Below are 16,335 nucleotides of genomic sequence, written 5' to 3'. Positions count from 1 at the left end.
TAGAGGAAGAGTTATTAATTGCAACTGTAGGAGTAGTTGGCAGCCTTCATGGCTGATAGTCTTCCTCGGCCTCAGGTGAGGTTGGTGTCTTCAGGTACGCAGAGTTCTGCCAGGGCTTATATGAAGAGCTATCCATGGACCAAAGCAAACTGATGATAGAAAAATTCCCTTGGGCCATGGGCTGATGGAATTGGTCAACATAAATACATATCCCTAAGTATATGCTAAATCTCAGCTTATTGCTATAGTGGCCGCAGGGTCCCTAAAGTTGACAGTTTTGGAGAGTTGCAGCAGAGGAGGAGGGAGCTGGTGGTTCCCACACAGACCCTGCTGCAGCTTTTTCTTGAGGTTTCATAACAGAATTAAGCAATTTGTGTCATGTGTTGCCATGGAGACTGTAAATCACTGTCATGCTGGGCCTCTCTGTCAGGGAGCTGGTGTCTTTAATTGCACTAACCTCCCCTGCAAATACAGGGCTTAGTTCTGAGCTCATTTCTTTCTGTAATGGCTTTGCCCAGGCAGCTCTGCCTCCAGGACAGCAGAGCTGGAACCGGGGATAGGGGTGCTTGCACATCAAATATCAAATATCTGGGGTCTATTTTATTATTGTCTTATGTGGCCAAACCTCTGCTCAGATGAATAGAAATTATGATTTACAGAAGATGAGATCTGTCCCACTTGCATTCAGGACAAGTTTTGCAACAAGGATGGGGATTAGACACACTACCTACATGTTGTGGTGACCTGTTGGGGCTTGGTGGTCCAGTCGGACAAACTAAGCTGAATTTCTCCATCTTTGGTGGGTTTTTATTACTTGGCTGCTCTAAGGGGTTCGTTCAGCCCTTCCACTCCCTCCCCATGTCCAAACAGGTAAAAGGGGATTTATACAGTTTATTCTGCCTCCACAAAAAATCATTTTGCAGAGGAGACTGAGCCTCAGTGATATTCTTGGGTCAGCATTTATCTTTTTTCCTTGCCATCTACCCCAGAAGTAGCCACATTTCTGACTGTCTCATCATTACTGGCGTGTGCTGTCAGGATACAGATCTTGCCAGTGCATATGAAGACGGTGGTATAAATTACCCTTCTTCCAGTGACTTAACCAGAGCCCTGACAGCATTTGTCAGCGTAGGGTATGGATCCTTCTCTTGGCTCCTTCAAAATAAACAACTATATAAATTGTAAGTTGATTATCATCAGAGCTTATTAGCGTATTACCACATGCTGCTTTGTATTCAGACAATAGATAAAAACGTCTGTGCTTCATTTTTCTCAGTCAGATCTACAGCAAACACGCTTATTCTTGCTCCCATCTGAGGAGAACTGTGTCAGTACTCTTGCCAAAAACACATGAAAATCAGCTCAAGTCTTGTGCACTTGCCCATAGCAATGTAACCAACTGGCATGGAAGCTCTGCACACCTTTGGGAGTGTTTAATGTTTTCTAAGAGATGACATATGTTGTTTTGAAGGTTTGATTTATTGTCTGGTTTAGATGATAATCTTGTCAAGGCATGAGCTGTCTTCTTGCTTTGGTTATCAATCAGGGCAGGTGGAGATCTAGAGGGATTGAAGTACTTGGCTTTCGGAGAGTTTGTATTATGCACCCGCATGTTGGGAGTGCAGGACCTATCGTCTCAGTAGAAGGAGGAATGTTTCCATGAGCAGTAGAAACAGCCCTGGAGAAACATCTAAACTCGCTGCCCTTTGACACTCAATAGAAGTTTTTGTCTGTTCATGCTAGCATCACCTAAAATATGGGGGTTTGTGCTCAACAGACCAACCTATAGTTTTTGACTTTTTTTTTTAATTTTTTTTTTTTTGATTCAGTTCTTGCTGTTCTCCCCAGGCTACATAATACTCAGTCTGGTAGCTTAAACGTACAGTCTAAGAAATGATGAAAACAATGGGAAGCAAATGCCCCAATTCAACCCATAAGTGTGTTGGGCAGAATCACAGTTTGTACAGTGGGCTAAATATTAGCCTAGTACTTTGGGAAGCATTTCATGCAAGAAAAGCTTGAGGCTTCTTAGGAGCAAGTTAAAGGGGCTGGTACAAAATGTCAATGAAAATGTAATGCTTGTCTGCCGAGCACTAGCTTGTGGTTTTGTGATGAGGTCAAAAATCGTGCACAAACGGAGTATGGTTTTCACATCTGCGGCCTGTCCCCTGCCATGTCAGTAACAATTGGTCTTTCATACTGCCTGGCCAGAGCCACTCTACCGTGTAAAGAAGGATGGGGTGAAATCTTGGCCATGGGCAAAGCAAAAAATTGTCATCAAATGGGGGGGGGGGGGGGGGGGGGGGGCAGGGTTTTATCTGGGGGCTCTGTCCTAAAGAGCCTGTGAGGATTATCTGACGCAAGCAGGATTGTGTGGAAAGAAGACATGGTCTTCCAAGTAAAACTGAGAAATTTAATTGAAATTCATAGGTTTCTATGCAGCCAAGCATGCCGGTTATTGATACATGATCTTGTAAATATGAGAAAGTTGCTTACTCTCCCAAAAATGGAGGTAAGAAACTTTTCCTTAGGATTATGGTGAGGAACTGTAATAAGACTGGTTGAGACTTCAGCTGGTGCTTGCTCTCCTCCTCCCCATTCAGCAGCTGTTGCTTGCAGTGGAAATTCTTGCTGTTCTCAAGAATTTCCTCCAAAGATAATTTAGAAACAAGCAGACTTGATCATGTTTCTTCTTGCTCTGAAAATTTTGTCTTGTCTCAACTTGGACAAGAGGCCTTTGCAGTTCTTTACTAGCCTCAGCGATCTCACCCCTGTGATCACCCTCTCTCTACTTCTTATGGGTTTTCTCTTTAGAGGAGAAACTGAGACAGTTCCTATACATTTGGTTCAAGGAGAAATGTCCACTACATTACCTTAATTAGGGGTCAAAGCATTTAACCTGCATAACATACAGATTATGCATATGGGAAGTTATTCCTGTGTTTGCAGAAGTCCCTCAGGTGCAAGCTGTACCTTGTCATCATGCATAATGCGGTGGGGAGGACGGAGAAGAGAAGATTCATTTGAAAAATTGAGAGTTTTTCTCTTTTGGCATTGAACTGTGACTGTAGGTGGGAACGTAACTCCCAGAGTTATATCCTGCTAGCACTAGCTGGATTATGGTGTGGTGATCAGAGGCAAGAAGTATCAAGGAAACCTTGTTCTCATGACTGCATTGAGGACAGAAAAAGCATAGAGTGAATCACTCAAGTTTCATCGTCTTGATATTGTCTTTGGGCATTGCTGTTTTGAATGGTGCTCTCACAGCATGCCTCGGGTCACCTGCTAACACTGAATGTTTTGGGGGGTTATATTTTAGATTGTGGCTTAATTTCCACAGCTGCTTTGGCCTGAGGATCTTTTTCCTGTAATTAAAACTTAAACTCAAATGTGAATGATCACAACTAGTTTTATTTTGTTTCCTTTCATGCACCTGCCCGCATGTGTGGGAAGGTGGGTTTGTAGTGGGGGGAAAAGCTGGTTAGTAGAGCTGTGAAATGACCGTGAAAAGCCCTTTCTCAAGGGACAAGGTCTCTAGTGTATGGTAAAGAATGTGGCACCCCCAAGCACACCGGGTCAAAAGTGTCTTTTATGGTTCAATAATTTGGATTAAATAGACATAGTGATTTTGAAGAAAGGGACTAGAGAAACCAGAAACTAAACTTGTAAGTCAATATCTTCTTCATTGTGAAACCAAATGATTAGGGAGTTATGTTCTTGTCTGTTTGAAAAATAGTCCAAGTTGACGTTGACTTTTGGGTCTCTTCTGAAATGAAGAGTCAAAGGGTTTTGTTTGGAAAATATAAAAAATGAAAGAACTTCTGGAAATTTTTTTTTCTACACTATAGGGTGAAATAAAATTATGTTAGTTGGCAACTCAACTTGCACTGTGCATGCAGCAGCCCTGCAGTCTTGGCTCCTAAGCACCACCTGGACCAGCTGTGGCACCGAGCACATCGGCCTTGCTCAGTGGTTTCTGAGAATGAAAAAGTTAAATCCTTTTCTTAGTGAAGAAAAATCCCTGTTGTTATTGGGAAAGCCTCCAAAAGCTTGCGTGGAGTAGTAGAGATACAGATTGGGATGCCAATAGTTTATAGAGGTTCCCTGAGAGCGCCTAGTCCAGAGCAGTCCTCATCCCTGCTCAGCGCTGACCCAAACCAACACCTGCAGCCCAACAGGCACAACCAAAACCAAACCAGATGGGAGCAGGTGCCTGCAGAAATTGTCACCGCAGCTGCTCCAGCACTGGACGGCTTGCATCAGGAAAACCGATACCAAGGAAATCAACTGCCTTCTCTTGAACCTTATCATTAGGATGGAGTTTGGTTTGGTTTTAAACTGTCTGAAAAAACTCCCCAAAAATGCAATGGTCATTCAAATCTGGGAGATGGCCACCCATTTCCCCTGTGATTTGAGTGAGCATCGCTGCTGCCCGCAGAGGTGGGTGGAGGGCACTGCCCTTCATAGCATACATGCAAAACCACTCACCTGGCTTTTTCTTAAATAAGCAGTCACTGCTGTTGAGTACTGAAATGGGCCATTCAGCAATGGCTGCCTCTCCTTCCTTCACACGTGTGCCGTTGCCCAGTTGCAGCCGGTGAATTTTTTTTCTCCTTTAAGAGTAAGTTCCTCCGCAGCTCACCCGAGATGAGGGGAGTGGTGTGACCACACTACAGGGGAAGCTCCTCTCCTGGCTCTCCGGGCTGTGTCATAGCCACAGAAGCCAGCCTTCCTGCCACGGCAGGGTTGGTGTTTGGTTTTTTTTAAAAAAGCAAAACAAAAAACCACCTGTCATTCCTGGCCTGCTGCCTTCTTGTTTTTATTTCTCAAACTTGAAAATGAGACAGAAGAAAGCTGCATTTTTGTCTGCCAGCAGTGCCAGGATTGGACCTTTAACTTCAGTTTCATCCATCGCCACTGGTTCTGCCTGGAGATCTGGCCCCAGGATGTAATGCACCATTTAATGTTTGCTGTACTTTGGGTTACACAGGGAAGAATAGCACCGCTTGAGCTTATCAATGGGATTTGATCACTGTCAACTGGAAATATCTGGAGCTTGACAGCTGTGCTGAGCCAGGGTGATTTTTGGCATGGCTGCATGGGCCCAGCCACTGTAGGAAAGGTATTCAGATGATAAAAGTTTTGCACACGTATTTGGTGGCAATTAGTGATCCTTGTAGACGAGGCAGGAGTAAACAAGCCACAGTGGTGGTCTGCACTTCTGAGTGCTGGGCCTGAGTTGTGGTAAAGCTGTTGGGGAGGGTAGGTGCTGCCGCTGCTGTCCAAAAGGACTTTGGATGTCAGTACTGCCTTCATCCTCACTTCTTAGTTAGCAGGTAAAAGCTGCCTTGTGCATGATGCCCTCTTTTCATTGCTAACAAGTGATCGGAGATGATCTCTTTCTCCAGCAGGTTTAGTACGCTTGAAGCATGGCTACAAGTGCTGTTCCCAGCGAAAACCTCCCCACGTACAAGCTGGTGGTGGTTGGAGACGGTGGTGTGGGGAAGAGCGCTCTCACCATTCAGTTTTTCCAGAAGATTTTTGTGCCAGACTATGACCCCACCATTGAAGACTCCTACCTGAAGCACACGGAAATAGACGGGCAATGGGCAATTCTTGATGGTAAGCAATCTACTCTTGTGGTCCCCTTTCCCTTCTAGCTGAGCATAAGTGCAAATAGACCTCAATACCTCCCACAGTGTGTTGTGCCCTTGTGTCCCTCCTAGTCCGCTGTGGGCTGCCAGGAATTCGAGTGCAAACTGGCCTGTGAGCTGTGGTGTGTGGTCTGCAGCTGATCTCCAGCAAAGCGTCTGCTTCCAGTTACGTTGGTTCCAATTCTGCACAGAAATGTTTCTTGCAGGAGTGTAAAAACCTATAGATCATCATAGATATTTGGGGTAGGCTTCTACAAAGGGTGAATTATAGCACTGTGAGGTGTCTATTGCTAACGATACTTCATTGTGGTTAGGCTCATCCCCTGGGTAATAACAGTGAGTGGGTAACTGAATGAGGGTTATAACCAGAAAGAACATTTAATCAAAACTGTCATCCACTGACAGTGAAGAATTGTAACACCTCTTAACTCCCATCATTCAGGCGTGAGCTTTTCATATCTAGTTACCTGTTTTATTTAAACACAGGTAGAGTACCAGCCTGGAGAGCTGCTGTAACCAAGATATTTCAGTTCTTTGAAGAAAGACTCCTTTTTAAAAAGGAAAACAAAACAAACCAATCAACCAACCAAACAAAAAAACCAAACCAGCCAACTCACCCAAAAAATAAACCAGAAAATCTTGGTTCTGCAGGTGAGGAAAAAGCCCAATATTACCTAAAGCTGCAACTTAACTAGTTGCAAGAGGCAGACTGACTACAGCCACAAGGGGAATCTTGCTGTTAAATGTTTTAAGTTTTGTTTGGCTTTATAGAATAATTAGGTAGCACATAAAAGCAAGCAAATATTTTGTGCCTTAATTACCCAAATGCATGTATGTGGCCACTAACACAACTGAACTAAATTTAACCTCACTTGTGTCGAGTTTCTACCTCCACCCTCTTGTCACAAAGGTGCTCAAGATCTTTGGTGTCTCTGTGTATCTATCATTGGTGCGTGAGGACAGAAAACTGGAAAATTGGCATGAGTGGTGGAATGTCGAGGCTGGTGGAGTTTGCTGTGAAAACCATAAGCTTGGTCTGGAAACTTAAGATCTTAGTTGCACTCTTAAGGATTTATCAGACACAATTTAGTGAGTACAAATGGCCCCAAGGTGCTTAAAGAATATCCTTTACTCAGTATTAATCTTGCCTACATTTGTTCATTTAAATATGTTTATTTAAATATGTTAGTAGTTAAGAGCTGATATGAGGGAATATTTGTGAAATTGGTGTGCAAATATGTCTCGTCATCTACATCAGAGATACCTGCTCTCAGTTAACCACCACATAATGTATCTGTGCACCTTTATTTTTAAAATGTCAGTGTTGTATAAAGGAAAAATCCAATCCTGCTGTAAATGAAATCCATTCTTTCTTTTTAGTCCAGAATCCAGCCCTCTAAAATGAACAACCTTTATCTTTGCCGGTATGCCCCATGTTCTGATATAACAGTACCAGCTGCTGTACACATTGGTGTTGGCTGAAACAGCCTGGTTTTTGTAAATTATTTGATAGTAGGAAAAACATTTTTTAGTGAATATTTGAAATTTTTGTTTAGTCAAAAAAACATAAAACAACCCTGACCTGGGTGGGAATGAGGAAAGAGATTGTTTTCCAACAAGCAGAAACTTAACCCTTTGTTTTAATGAAAAAGCCTTTCTTTAGCTCAGATGGAGTTTAGTGGCTGTCCTTGGGCTGAACTGAATTCAGCTGTGGCCTTGAATGGCACGTTGGGAGTCCCTGACTTTCAGAGTTTGTGTGCCCACAGATGCCTTGCAGCCACAGAAGTGAAACTGAAGCTTCTCCTTCTCTTTCCCATGACTTGAGATTTTGAACAGTCAGAATTCTTGCTTGGAAAAGCATGTGAGCCTTTACCATCTGTCTGGTAGAAACAGGGCATAAAGACTGACTATCACATGTGTCTTCTGCCACAGCTTTCTGTCATAGGCCTTGAATCTAGGCCATTCTCAGAGGTCACCATATACTTGGACAGCTGCTCTTGTTGTGGTTACACATGGTTGCATGAATCACTTATGGTATAAAATTAGGGACAAACATGATAGGAAGGATAAAGATGCATCATGATAAATTCTGGACTTTCCAGTTGTCCTTTATGACCAAATCCTTTATAAGCTGATGTTTCATGTAGTACTTGGTGTGAAGAAGAAGCTGCCCACCCTCAAAATAGGAACTAGTTTTAGAAGATGAGACTACCAAGTGAGGATATAGCATAAGGGGCTCCATAAGTTTCTAAACTGCAGAAACAGTTATTAAAAAAAAAAAGCCAAATACATTGGCATCCAGCAACTTCATAAAAAAACCCAAAAAAGCCACAGCCCACCCTCTTTCAGGCTGTTGCCTGAGCAGTTCTGTACAAAGCATCTCTAGCATTTGGTATCTGCACCAGCATTATGTTGTAAAAAACCCCTTGTGCTAGCCAGCTTGCATAAAGCATTTGGCTTCCCTCCATGAAGACCTCCACCCACATTTATTCAATAGCACTAACTGGCAGCATGATGAAATGTTTGACTTGCATTTTTTTCCTTTGCTGAAATGTCTCACTGAAAGTAGACTTAAATGGAAAAGGATCTTATTTCAAATTTTTGACCTTGGAGCCAAACCTATGTTCAGACTTCTCTTTTGCATATTTGCTCTCTGTCTTGGGCATGTCTCTGTGTCTATTTTCTCACCAAAGAAGAGTCTATGATAGTTCCCTGCCTCCCAGAAGATTGTAGGACCTGTGCTTGGTGTGTTCAGGTCTGACACTACACAAAAATACTTTATTGTTGGCCTTATGCCAACTTTATAAGACCATCAATGCAGTGTTTGGAGGATAAGCGTTGTAGAGTAGAACAGGGCGCATAACCTGAAGAAGGGACGCACAGGCAATTTGTGGCTAGCCCATCAGTTGTTGCTGCCCCAACAAGGCTTTAAGATCAGCCTCCAATTTTCTCTGCATATGTTATCTTCATTTATTCCCTGCTGTTCATGCTGAAATCAGCATGCTGATATGCTTGGTTAAATGCGTTCACACGCAGATGCTGTATAGACACATCAGGTTAGAACTAAGTGGGGTCCAGGGTTAATCTGCTTTGATTAGCTGTTGCTCCAATTGAGTTGCTATCATTAATTTTGTACACTCCTTTCTGTGTGCAGGCTAACTTAGCAATTAGCAGAGGATTTCTTTTGGTGTGGCTGCAAAATGCCAGTCTGGAATTATTAATGTGGGCATGAAGCCATAAGTGGAATACCTTAATATGACAAAAAATTCCCAATGGTTCAGAATTCCTTATGGGTCGTAAACCACACAGAGATAAAAATGTAGCGAGGAAGAGGAGAGAAAGAGATGGCCACAAGCACATGGCTTGGGCATGTTGATGAATTGGGCTAAACTCTTAGCTGTCAGTAGGGCTGTGCCAATTGGTACCAGCAAAGCAAGGAATTGTGCCTGTGTGTTGAGTGAAAAGAGGCTGTGGTCTGCCTCCTCTTCCCTTTCCTTGCTCTGGCATAATTCATAGGAAACTCTCACTGCCTAGAAGTTGTCTTCCTACTCCTGAGCTTCAGTTTTCCATTTTATTTCTCTTCTTCCCAAGTACCTCTCTCAACCCCTGGGTGCCCTTGCATTGGGCTAGACATGCACAGCCCTCGTGTGCACCCCAGTGGAGTAACACCAAGCACTGTTCCTTCCCTCAGCCTCCCTCTCTCCCCTTTCCACCCGTGCCTCCCATGCATCCCTTTTTGCCAAAGGTTTTTGCTGCTAGTCATCCCAGGACAGGCTGTCTGCTTTTCTCCTCAGGAAGCTTGGGAACAATTCAGCCAGGAGGCCAGAGGGCGACCAAAGGTCACTTGAGACTTGCAGGCAGAAGGGTTGGTTTGTGGCTCGCTTTCTTTTTTTTTATGTTTAAACTTTGGGTAGCATCATTGAAAGAATTTAAATTCAAATTAAGTTTGTAATTTCATTCTTTTATTTATGTGTACAGTATTTTCCCTCCCTTAATTGCTTGCAACCTTGAAAGAGGGATTTTTCTCTTGGGTTGTGGGGATTTTTTTCCTGCCAGGAAAATTTTGATGTTGCAACATGGAAAACACAAGGCTTTGAATACTTGCCCTTTGTTAAAGAAAGAGCTCCTTTAAGGGCTCGCATCTTTATTCTGTTCATTGATGTGGAAGCCTTTTTTCTGAAGGCTCCTCTTTTCTTTTTCCTTAAAGGAAGGGCAAGAATTCAAGTGCACGGGTTTTCCATGTTATAACATCTGTGTATTTAGTTAGGGCACAGACGAAGGGCTCATAAAAGCCCCAGTGTTTCCTCATCACGTGTTTTTCCCTGAGTAAAGCTCTCATGCCAGGGGCAGAGTGGCTATATCTGAGATGAGCAGAAGCATCAGAGTGACCAAGTGAAGCATCTGTCTCGCCTCACACACAGCATGGGCACCTCATACCTCTTCAGGGTGGCTTGGGGTGCAGGAATACAGAATATAAACTGCGGTCCCTGCACTCCATCTGCTCAGTGCCCAGAATACTAATTCCTCAGCTGAAGCCAATGGCTGATGGAGGATGCCCTCACCCACCATACTGCTGATGGAAGGAAGACAAAGACTGTGGGGATGGTTTTCCTCAGCCTGAGACTCTTTAGTTTGACTTGTCAATTCAAGTTAAGTTTTCCCTTGAGCTGAGCTACCAAGCTGCAGGGCAGCTGGGGATGGAGTTTCTCTCTGGCCCCACCTTTTGAATCTGAGCTGCCATGCCAAGAGAAATGCAAGACTTGGAGAGAGAAGCACCATGAGGAGTTTGGCTCTGTAACTTGTGGTCCCCTGACAGTACCACATTCCCAGTTCTGCTCTTTGCTTCGGGGACTTTTCCTGTATTTCATATCAAGAAGTTGAAGAAGCAGAAAACATCTGGAGTTACTCCTTTGTGCTGCTCCTCTCCCTGGCACTGTGAACCCAGGTTCCTACCTGCCTGCTGACCCATCCAGCCCCTTAAAGGCTTGCACATGTGCTGCATTTATGTAGCCAAAGGGATTTCACTGGAGACTGCTTGCAAAAATCAAGTCATACACATTGTGCTTGCCTTTCTGAGCATGAGATCGAGGTAGGCACGAACAGCAGCATCCTGTCCCTGAGCTTCGTGGTGTGTAGCCACTCTTCTGGATGCTGGAAGGCAAGGCGCTCCGAGAGTCACACTGAGCTACTTTCAGGACTGGCTGCAGCAATGTGCAGCTGCTGCTTGGAACAGGCTGCTGGTGTCTGATTCAGGCAGTGAAACCCAAGGGCTGAAGGATAGAAAATGGATTTAACCTGCCTGTCTTTTCATCTTTGGCCCCTTAGGTGCCATGGACAATGGAGAAAGTCTCGAGTTGATCTATACACTTAGCTGCCCAACAATGTCAAGATAAAGACGTAGGAGGGAATTTTGCCTAGGTATGAAAAGAGAAGAGGAACTCACCTGCACAACCAGATCTGAGCTCCCTGAAGGCTGGGAAGGCTGTGTTTGAATCTGAACTGAATCCAGCCTAGGCTCTAGAAAAAGCAATGCTGTGACTTAGATTTCATAGTATGTCTCTGCCCTTGGCTTAGATTTACATGCCTGTGTCTCTGGATGGGCACTCAGAGCACTGTTGGTTGCAGAAACATTGACACATAAAATACCTGGAAGCACAGAGTGCTTTTATTTTGGGCCACAAATTCCTGTGTATTCCTGGACTTCCGTGTCTGCCCAGAAGTGCCCTCTAAGCAGCCGCACTCCTGCCTAACAGATCAAGATTCACAGGAAAATGGTGTGGAGAGCTCTAAGGGGGCAGGATTCAATTAGCAAGGAGTTCATCACAACAGTTGGGGTCACGTCCACTGGAAAGCAGAAAAGACCATCCCTTTGCTCAGCAACCTCTTACCTGCAAAGCAGGAGACCTCCCTCCTGGGCTTTTACAGCCTAATTGCTCTTAGTTTAGTCTCCAGCTGATTGCATGATAGCTCTGTAAAATGGCTTATCCCTCTTTGGACGTCTCTTCCTACGTCAGACATAGTTCTTGGCATCTCTTTCCTCAATCTTTACTCAAACATTTTCATTAACACTCCTCTTTGCTGCTTCTTCAGTCAAGTTTGTGGGAACTTCACCAAGTTTGCTGTTGGAAATCCCTGACCATGCGCTGCACAGCCTATGAATCCGATTTCAGTTCTTGGAAGAATGAGGTAGGGGAAACCCTCTATGCATTGGTCCAGCCTTGTTTCTACATTGGCTTTTATGTGTTGCCAGTGAGGCAACTGCCAGTAAGAGGCAACTGCTGTTTTAAGGTGTACCAAGGAAGAGAGAGCTCACAGTTCTCTGCTCATGATTATTTCTATGTCTTCTGGTGTCCCATCTTCAGAAATGGGAATTTTAAAAGAAGATGAATGCTGGCTAACATCCTAAATCTCCTCACTCCTTTGGGAAGCAAGTCAAAGCACCTTCCCAGCTTCACCTTCCCAAGGTTTCTCCTTTCTACTTTCTCATTTCTGTAGGTAAGAGGCTTCTTGAAGCTTTTATGCCACAAGATTACACCAGAAGCAAAGACACTTGCATATGGCCCTTTTTCAGTGCTGATGCTTTCCAGGATGTGGTACCATCCTGCCTACAGAGGATCCAGATTGCACTCTCCTCTCTGAGTGTTTACAATTCATGTAGCACAGAAGTATTAGGATGGGGGGGTTGTCTTATTGAGAGCACATTTAAAGTTAAAACAAGGACTTTCTCTGGCCATCCACATGATGTTTAACTTTGCATGAATAACCCATCTGAGATTAACCTTAACCTTCACTGCTGTGTGTCTTTTACCTGCATTTTGAAAGTGCCATTTTAAATGCTGCCTGGACTTGCTCACCTTTCTACTAATGCTGCAAGTGAATTCCCTTTAAATAGCAGCTGCTGACACAGCAGCTCTGCATTTAGTGTAATGCCATGGCCAAGATCCAGGCAATGCAGGAATGGCAGGAGCACAGCCCCGTGCTGCCCCTTGGGTATCCCCACAGCCCCTGCCCAGGGCTCATCCCCTGCCCTCTTGCAGAGGATGGAGAGCTTTGGAGGAGCAGCAGCTGGGGATGGGTTGATGGGTGCAAGAGCAGAGCTGGATGTTCCTAGTGTGTTTCATGGGAAATCTGCAAATGTGCCAGAGCAAGGGGAAGTCCCGAAGCAAATTACCATGCAGGATACGGCACATCCATCTCCACCTCCCTGCCCACGGCTTGTGCTCAGGCACCTGCCCTGTCTCTGGGGGAGGGAGGGAGGGCAGGAGAGCCTGGCCCCTGCGAGAACTTGTCCCACTCCACCACAAGTTGGGTATGTGTCTTGGAGAGCGGAAGGGAGTGTGTGTTTGTGTGTGTATGTGTTGGTTGTCAGCACTCAGCCCTGCCCTGACATCACATCCAGCTGGTGCAGGAGTCAGATGAGGGCAGCCCAGCCTCTCCTTACAGGTTGGGCGGGTAGGAAGGATTAATTTCCTCTTCCATCCTAGCCATGTGGTCCTGGCCTTATTCCATGGTAGCAGTTCTGCCCAGGACATAGAAATTCACCAGCACTTGCAATTTTTAGGTTGTTTTTTCTTTTTTTTCTTTTTTGTACAGTCTTTAAGAATAGCCTGGATGCCTTTGAGCTGAGACCCTTGTTTTCTAGAGTTAGAGGGAAGAAGCAGGATAAAAGGCTATGAAGAGACACTCATGACTTTCCAGCAAGCCCCAGCTACTTGGCAAACAAGCCTAAATCAATGCAAGAGCCTAGAAGCTCTTTTTACCTTAAAGGCTCATGGAAACAGACATTCAAGACTATCTAAGGCAGGCAAATGATTGAGGTTGAAGACTTTGAAGGGCCTGCCATCACCAAGTAAGGTCTCCAGGTCCTTCAGAGTAGCTGCCTTTCCTCCAGACATATAGTAAAGGTGTGTGGGATGGCTCGTGGAATGCACTGTGATGTGCAGCATGGCCACCTGTGGCCACCTGTGCTGATTTAGCAAGTAACACTGGCAGCAAACTGGGCTTTATTCTGGCCCCATTTGGAAAACACGGCAGCCTGAGCACTTACCCCTACAGGGAACCTCTTGCTAGGACCGTGGGCCTGCTCAGACTAGAAAAACCCATATCAAGCCCTGCTGCTCTGTCAGCAGTATGCTCCTGCCACAGTCTCCATCCACCAGTGCCCTGGACTTTCCCCATCACCCATGGGCAGCAGATGCTTATGCTGTGGCTGTACAGCAGAGGTGGAAACAGTTTTCCCACCCAACTCAGTTGACTGGGATGTGAAAACATTCCCAGTCATCATGAAGGTCCTACATTTGCCTCTAGGATACAATGATGCATTAGGACTATTACTTCTGAGCAGCTGATGCACTTTGAGCTCACACCATGTTTGTACTGACGTAGCCTAAACCGATGAACTCCTCTTGTACCCTCCTCCTGCCAGTCAAAATCCTGGCAGTGTACAAAGCTGGGACCAAAGAACTGGCATCAGTGTGGAGTGTTTATCCAGAAGGCTGGTGTAGCTTGCTCTGCATGTGGTCCATGATGTAGCTGATGGGAAGCCCTGCAAGGCAGAGTGATGGAGAAATCAGTGAGTTATGGTCACATTAGAGAGGTGGTTAATCTAGTGGGGAACAGCATCTGGGTTGCTGCCACAGCTGGGGTTTTTTAGGGGATTTGAGCATAGATTTAGTCACTGTCATTGCACAGAAACATGATCACTATATAGGATATGTGAGCAACTTAAAGCTTTTCCACCTGTTTTAATTACCTTCTCAATATCAGCACACACTTAGGACTAAATGTTTAAGGAGATTTCTTCAAGGCTGTACTGTCTTGCTCTGAAAGCACATAATTGTGTAGAAATAATATCCAGGTACTGAGAAAAGGAAAATGCTTGTAGCTATTACTCTGGGCTGTCTCCCAGCTCTGCTTCACCATGTAGTTTGTAGATTGTCCCTGACATTTAAACTGGCATTTACTTACTCTTCCAGTCTTGGGTTTTTCCATGTGGGGAACAGAAAGAGCTGGGAGAAGGGAACATGGAGGGCTGTGAAATACTTTGAGCCATATCTTGCCAGAGGAGCAACTCCCCAAGTTCAGTGGTCAGTATTTGGTACTGGAAGAGAAAAGTAAAATCCATCTATTCTTCCCCTCCATACACTCCCAATGTAGGCACACAGTGATGAGTGGGGTCTAGGAGTGGTTTTTGTTTTGTAACAAGAAACCACCTTCTCCATCCAACTTGCTTTTGTCAAATCTTGCAGCCTTTGAGAGTACCAAGCCCAGTGGAGGCAGAAAGGCCATGTAGGACACATAGTGGTGATGACAGCCACAGGTCCTCACAGTAACTAAAAACTTTCGTCTCTTCTGTCCTAGTTCTGGATACTGCAGGCCAAGAGGAGTTCAGTGCAATGCGGGAGCAGTACATGAGGACCGGAGATGGTTTTCTTATAGTCTACTCAGTGACGGACAAAGCTAGCTTCGAGCACGTGGACCGGTTCCACCAGCTGATCCTCAGAGTCAAGGACAGGTGGGTGCTGTGGAGCCAGGCGCTGCCTGACCCCGCTCCACCGCTCTGGAGATGTGCTGTGGGATGGTTGCACATCTCGCCCTGCCTTTTGCCTCCTGGGTGTCCCGGGGCAAATCCTTGTGTAGGGGTTGGTGGACCTACGTATGAGGAATAAGAGTTTTACCTCTTCTGATAAGTATGTAGTGCTTTCAACATGGAAAAGTTCAGTAGTGTTATGATGGGGTAAAAATGGGTCTGGAAGGGAGAAACTCCTGTCAGAACAGTCTGGCAGAGCAGTGTGAGAAAGGCAGATCAGACACCTTTGAAGGTAACCAGTCTGGCTCCGAAGAGGGAAGAAGGATGCTCTGTGCACAGCGCAGGCACTTTGGGAACACCAGCAGGGAGTCAGCAAGCATTCAGCCCTAATCGTTTTGTGTGTCCTGGCAGCATCCTCCTTTCCCTGGCTTCAGTTTGCACCAAACAAATATTAGAAGGTCCTGCACAATTTGGGACTGTGAACAAGTGTCTTGAAGGGGAAAACTCCTCATGTTGGAAGGAACTGTATTTCTTACAAGGGGTGTAATGCAGTTAATGCATTGTGCTCTGCAGCAATCATTTTCAGTGAATAAAAACATCTCTGCATGACCAGGGAGAAAGCAAGAGAGGTCACCCGCTCTCCTCCTTGTGCATGCAAGGGGGAAGGTAGTGCTGAGAGTTTAACTGTGGTAAGCAAATGCATCCTGACAGAGCGAGGGGGAGCTGCCAGTTTATCTCCAAGATAACTCCCTCTTCCCGTCCCGGTTCAGGAGGTGATGAATCCATCCCCACTGGGTGGGGTGTGAATTAAGCCATTATATGTCTTCAGCTTTGAAACACTTAGTTTTTCCATTCATAATGGCTTTTAATTATGGAAGTCATCAAGAAAAGCCACCAGAGGGTTTGGGCCTTGTTGCTGGCTTCCTTTCACAGCTCTGAATAACTTCCCCACAGGAAGGGTGGACTCATATCATGTGAGGTTCACAGCTGACAGCTCTTCTAGTAAAGCATCCAAAGTAGAGCCCACAAGAGTGAAAAGTAAAGGAAAATCCACCCTTTGATTTCATCTAAATGAAGAAAAATGTCAGTCAGTCTGCCCCGCAGATCATGACAGTCTTTTCTTCACTGCCAGCTCAGCTTGGGGCAAATTAA

At 45.1% G+C, this 16,335-nt stretch overlaps 1 protein-coding gene across 3 annotated transcripts in view; it reads left to right on the top strand.

Annotated features, from left to right (window-relative positions):
* MRAS (muscle RAS oncogene homolog) overlaps positions 1-16,335 on the top strand; it is a 41,467-nt gene that overhangs the window by 17,360 nt on the left and 7,772 nt on the right. For 2 of the 3 annotated variants that reach the window (XM_074828792.1, XM_074828790.1), the window contains exons 3-4: positions 5,412-5,622; positions 15,015-15,168. In XM_074828792.1, the coding sequence (XP_074684893.1) occupies positions 5,430-5,622; positions 15,015-15,168 (347 nt within the window). In that variant the 5' untranslated portion in view covers positions 5,412-5,429. Of the gene's footprint in view, positions 1-5,408; positions 5,623-15,014; positions 15,169-16,335 lie in introns of all 3 variants that reach the window. The other variant, XM_074828791.1, reaches the window with a different exon arrangement.

Source organism: Strix aluco, chromosome 6, assembly GCF_031877795.1.
Source record: "Strix aluco isolate bStrAlu1 chromosome 6, bStrAlu1.hap1, whole genome shotgun sequence".
In the NCBI taxonomy this organism is placed as follows: Eukaryota; Metazoa; Chordata; class Aves; order Strigiformes; family Strigidae; genus Strix; species Strix aluco.
The sequence above is the reverse complement of the archived record's forward strand: the minus strand, read 5'-3'. Positions and strand labels throughout refer to the sequence as shown.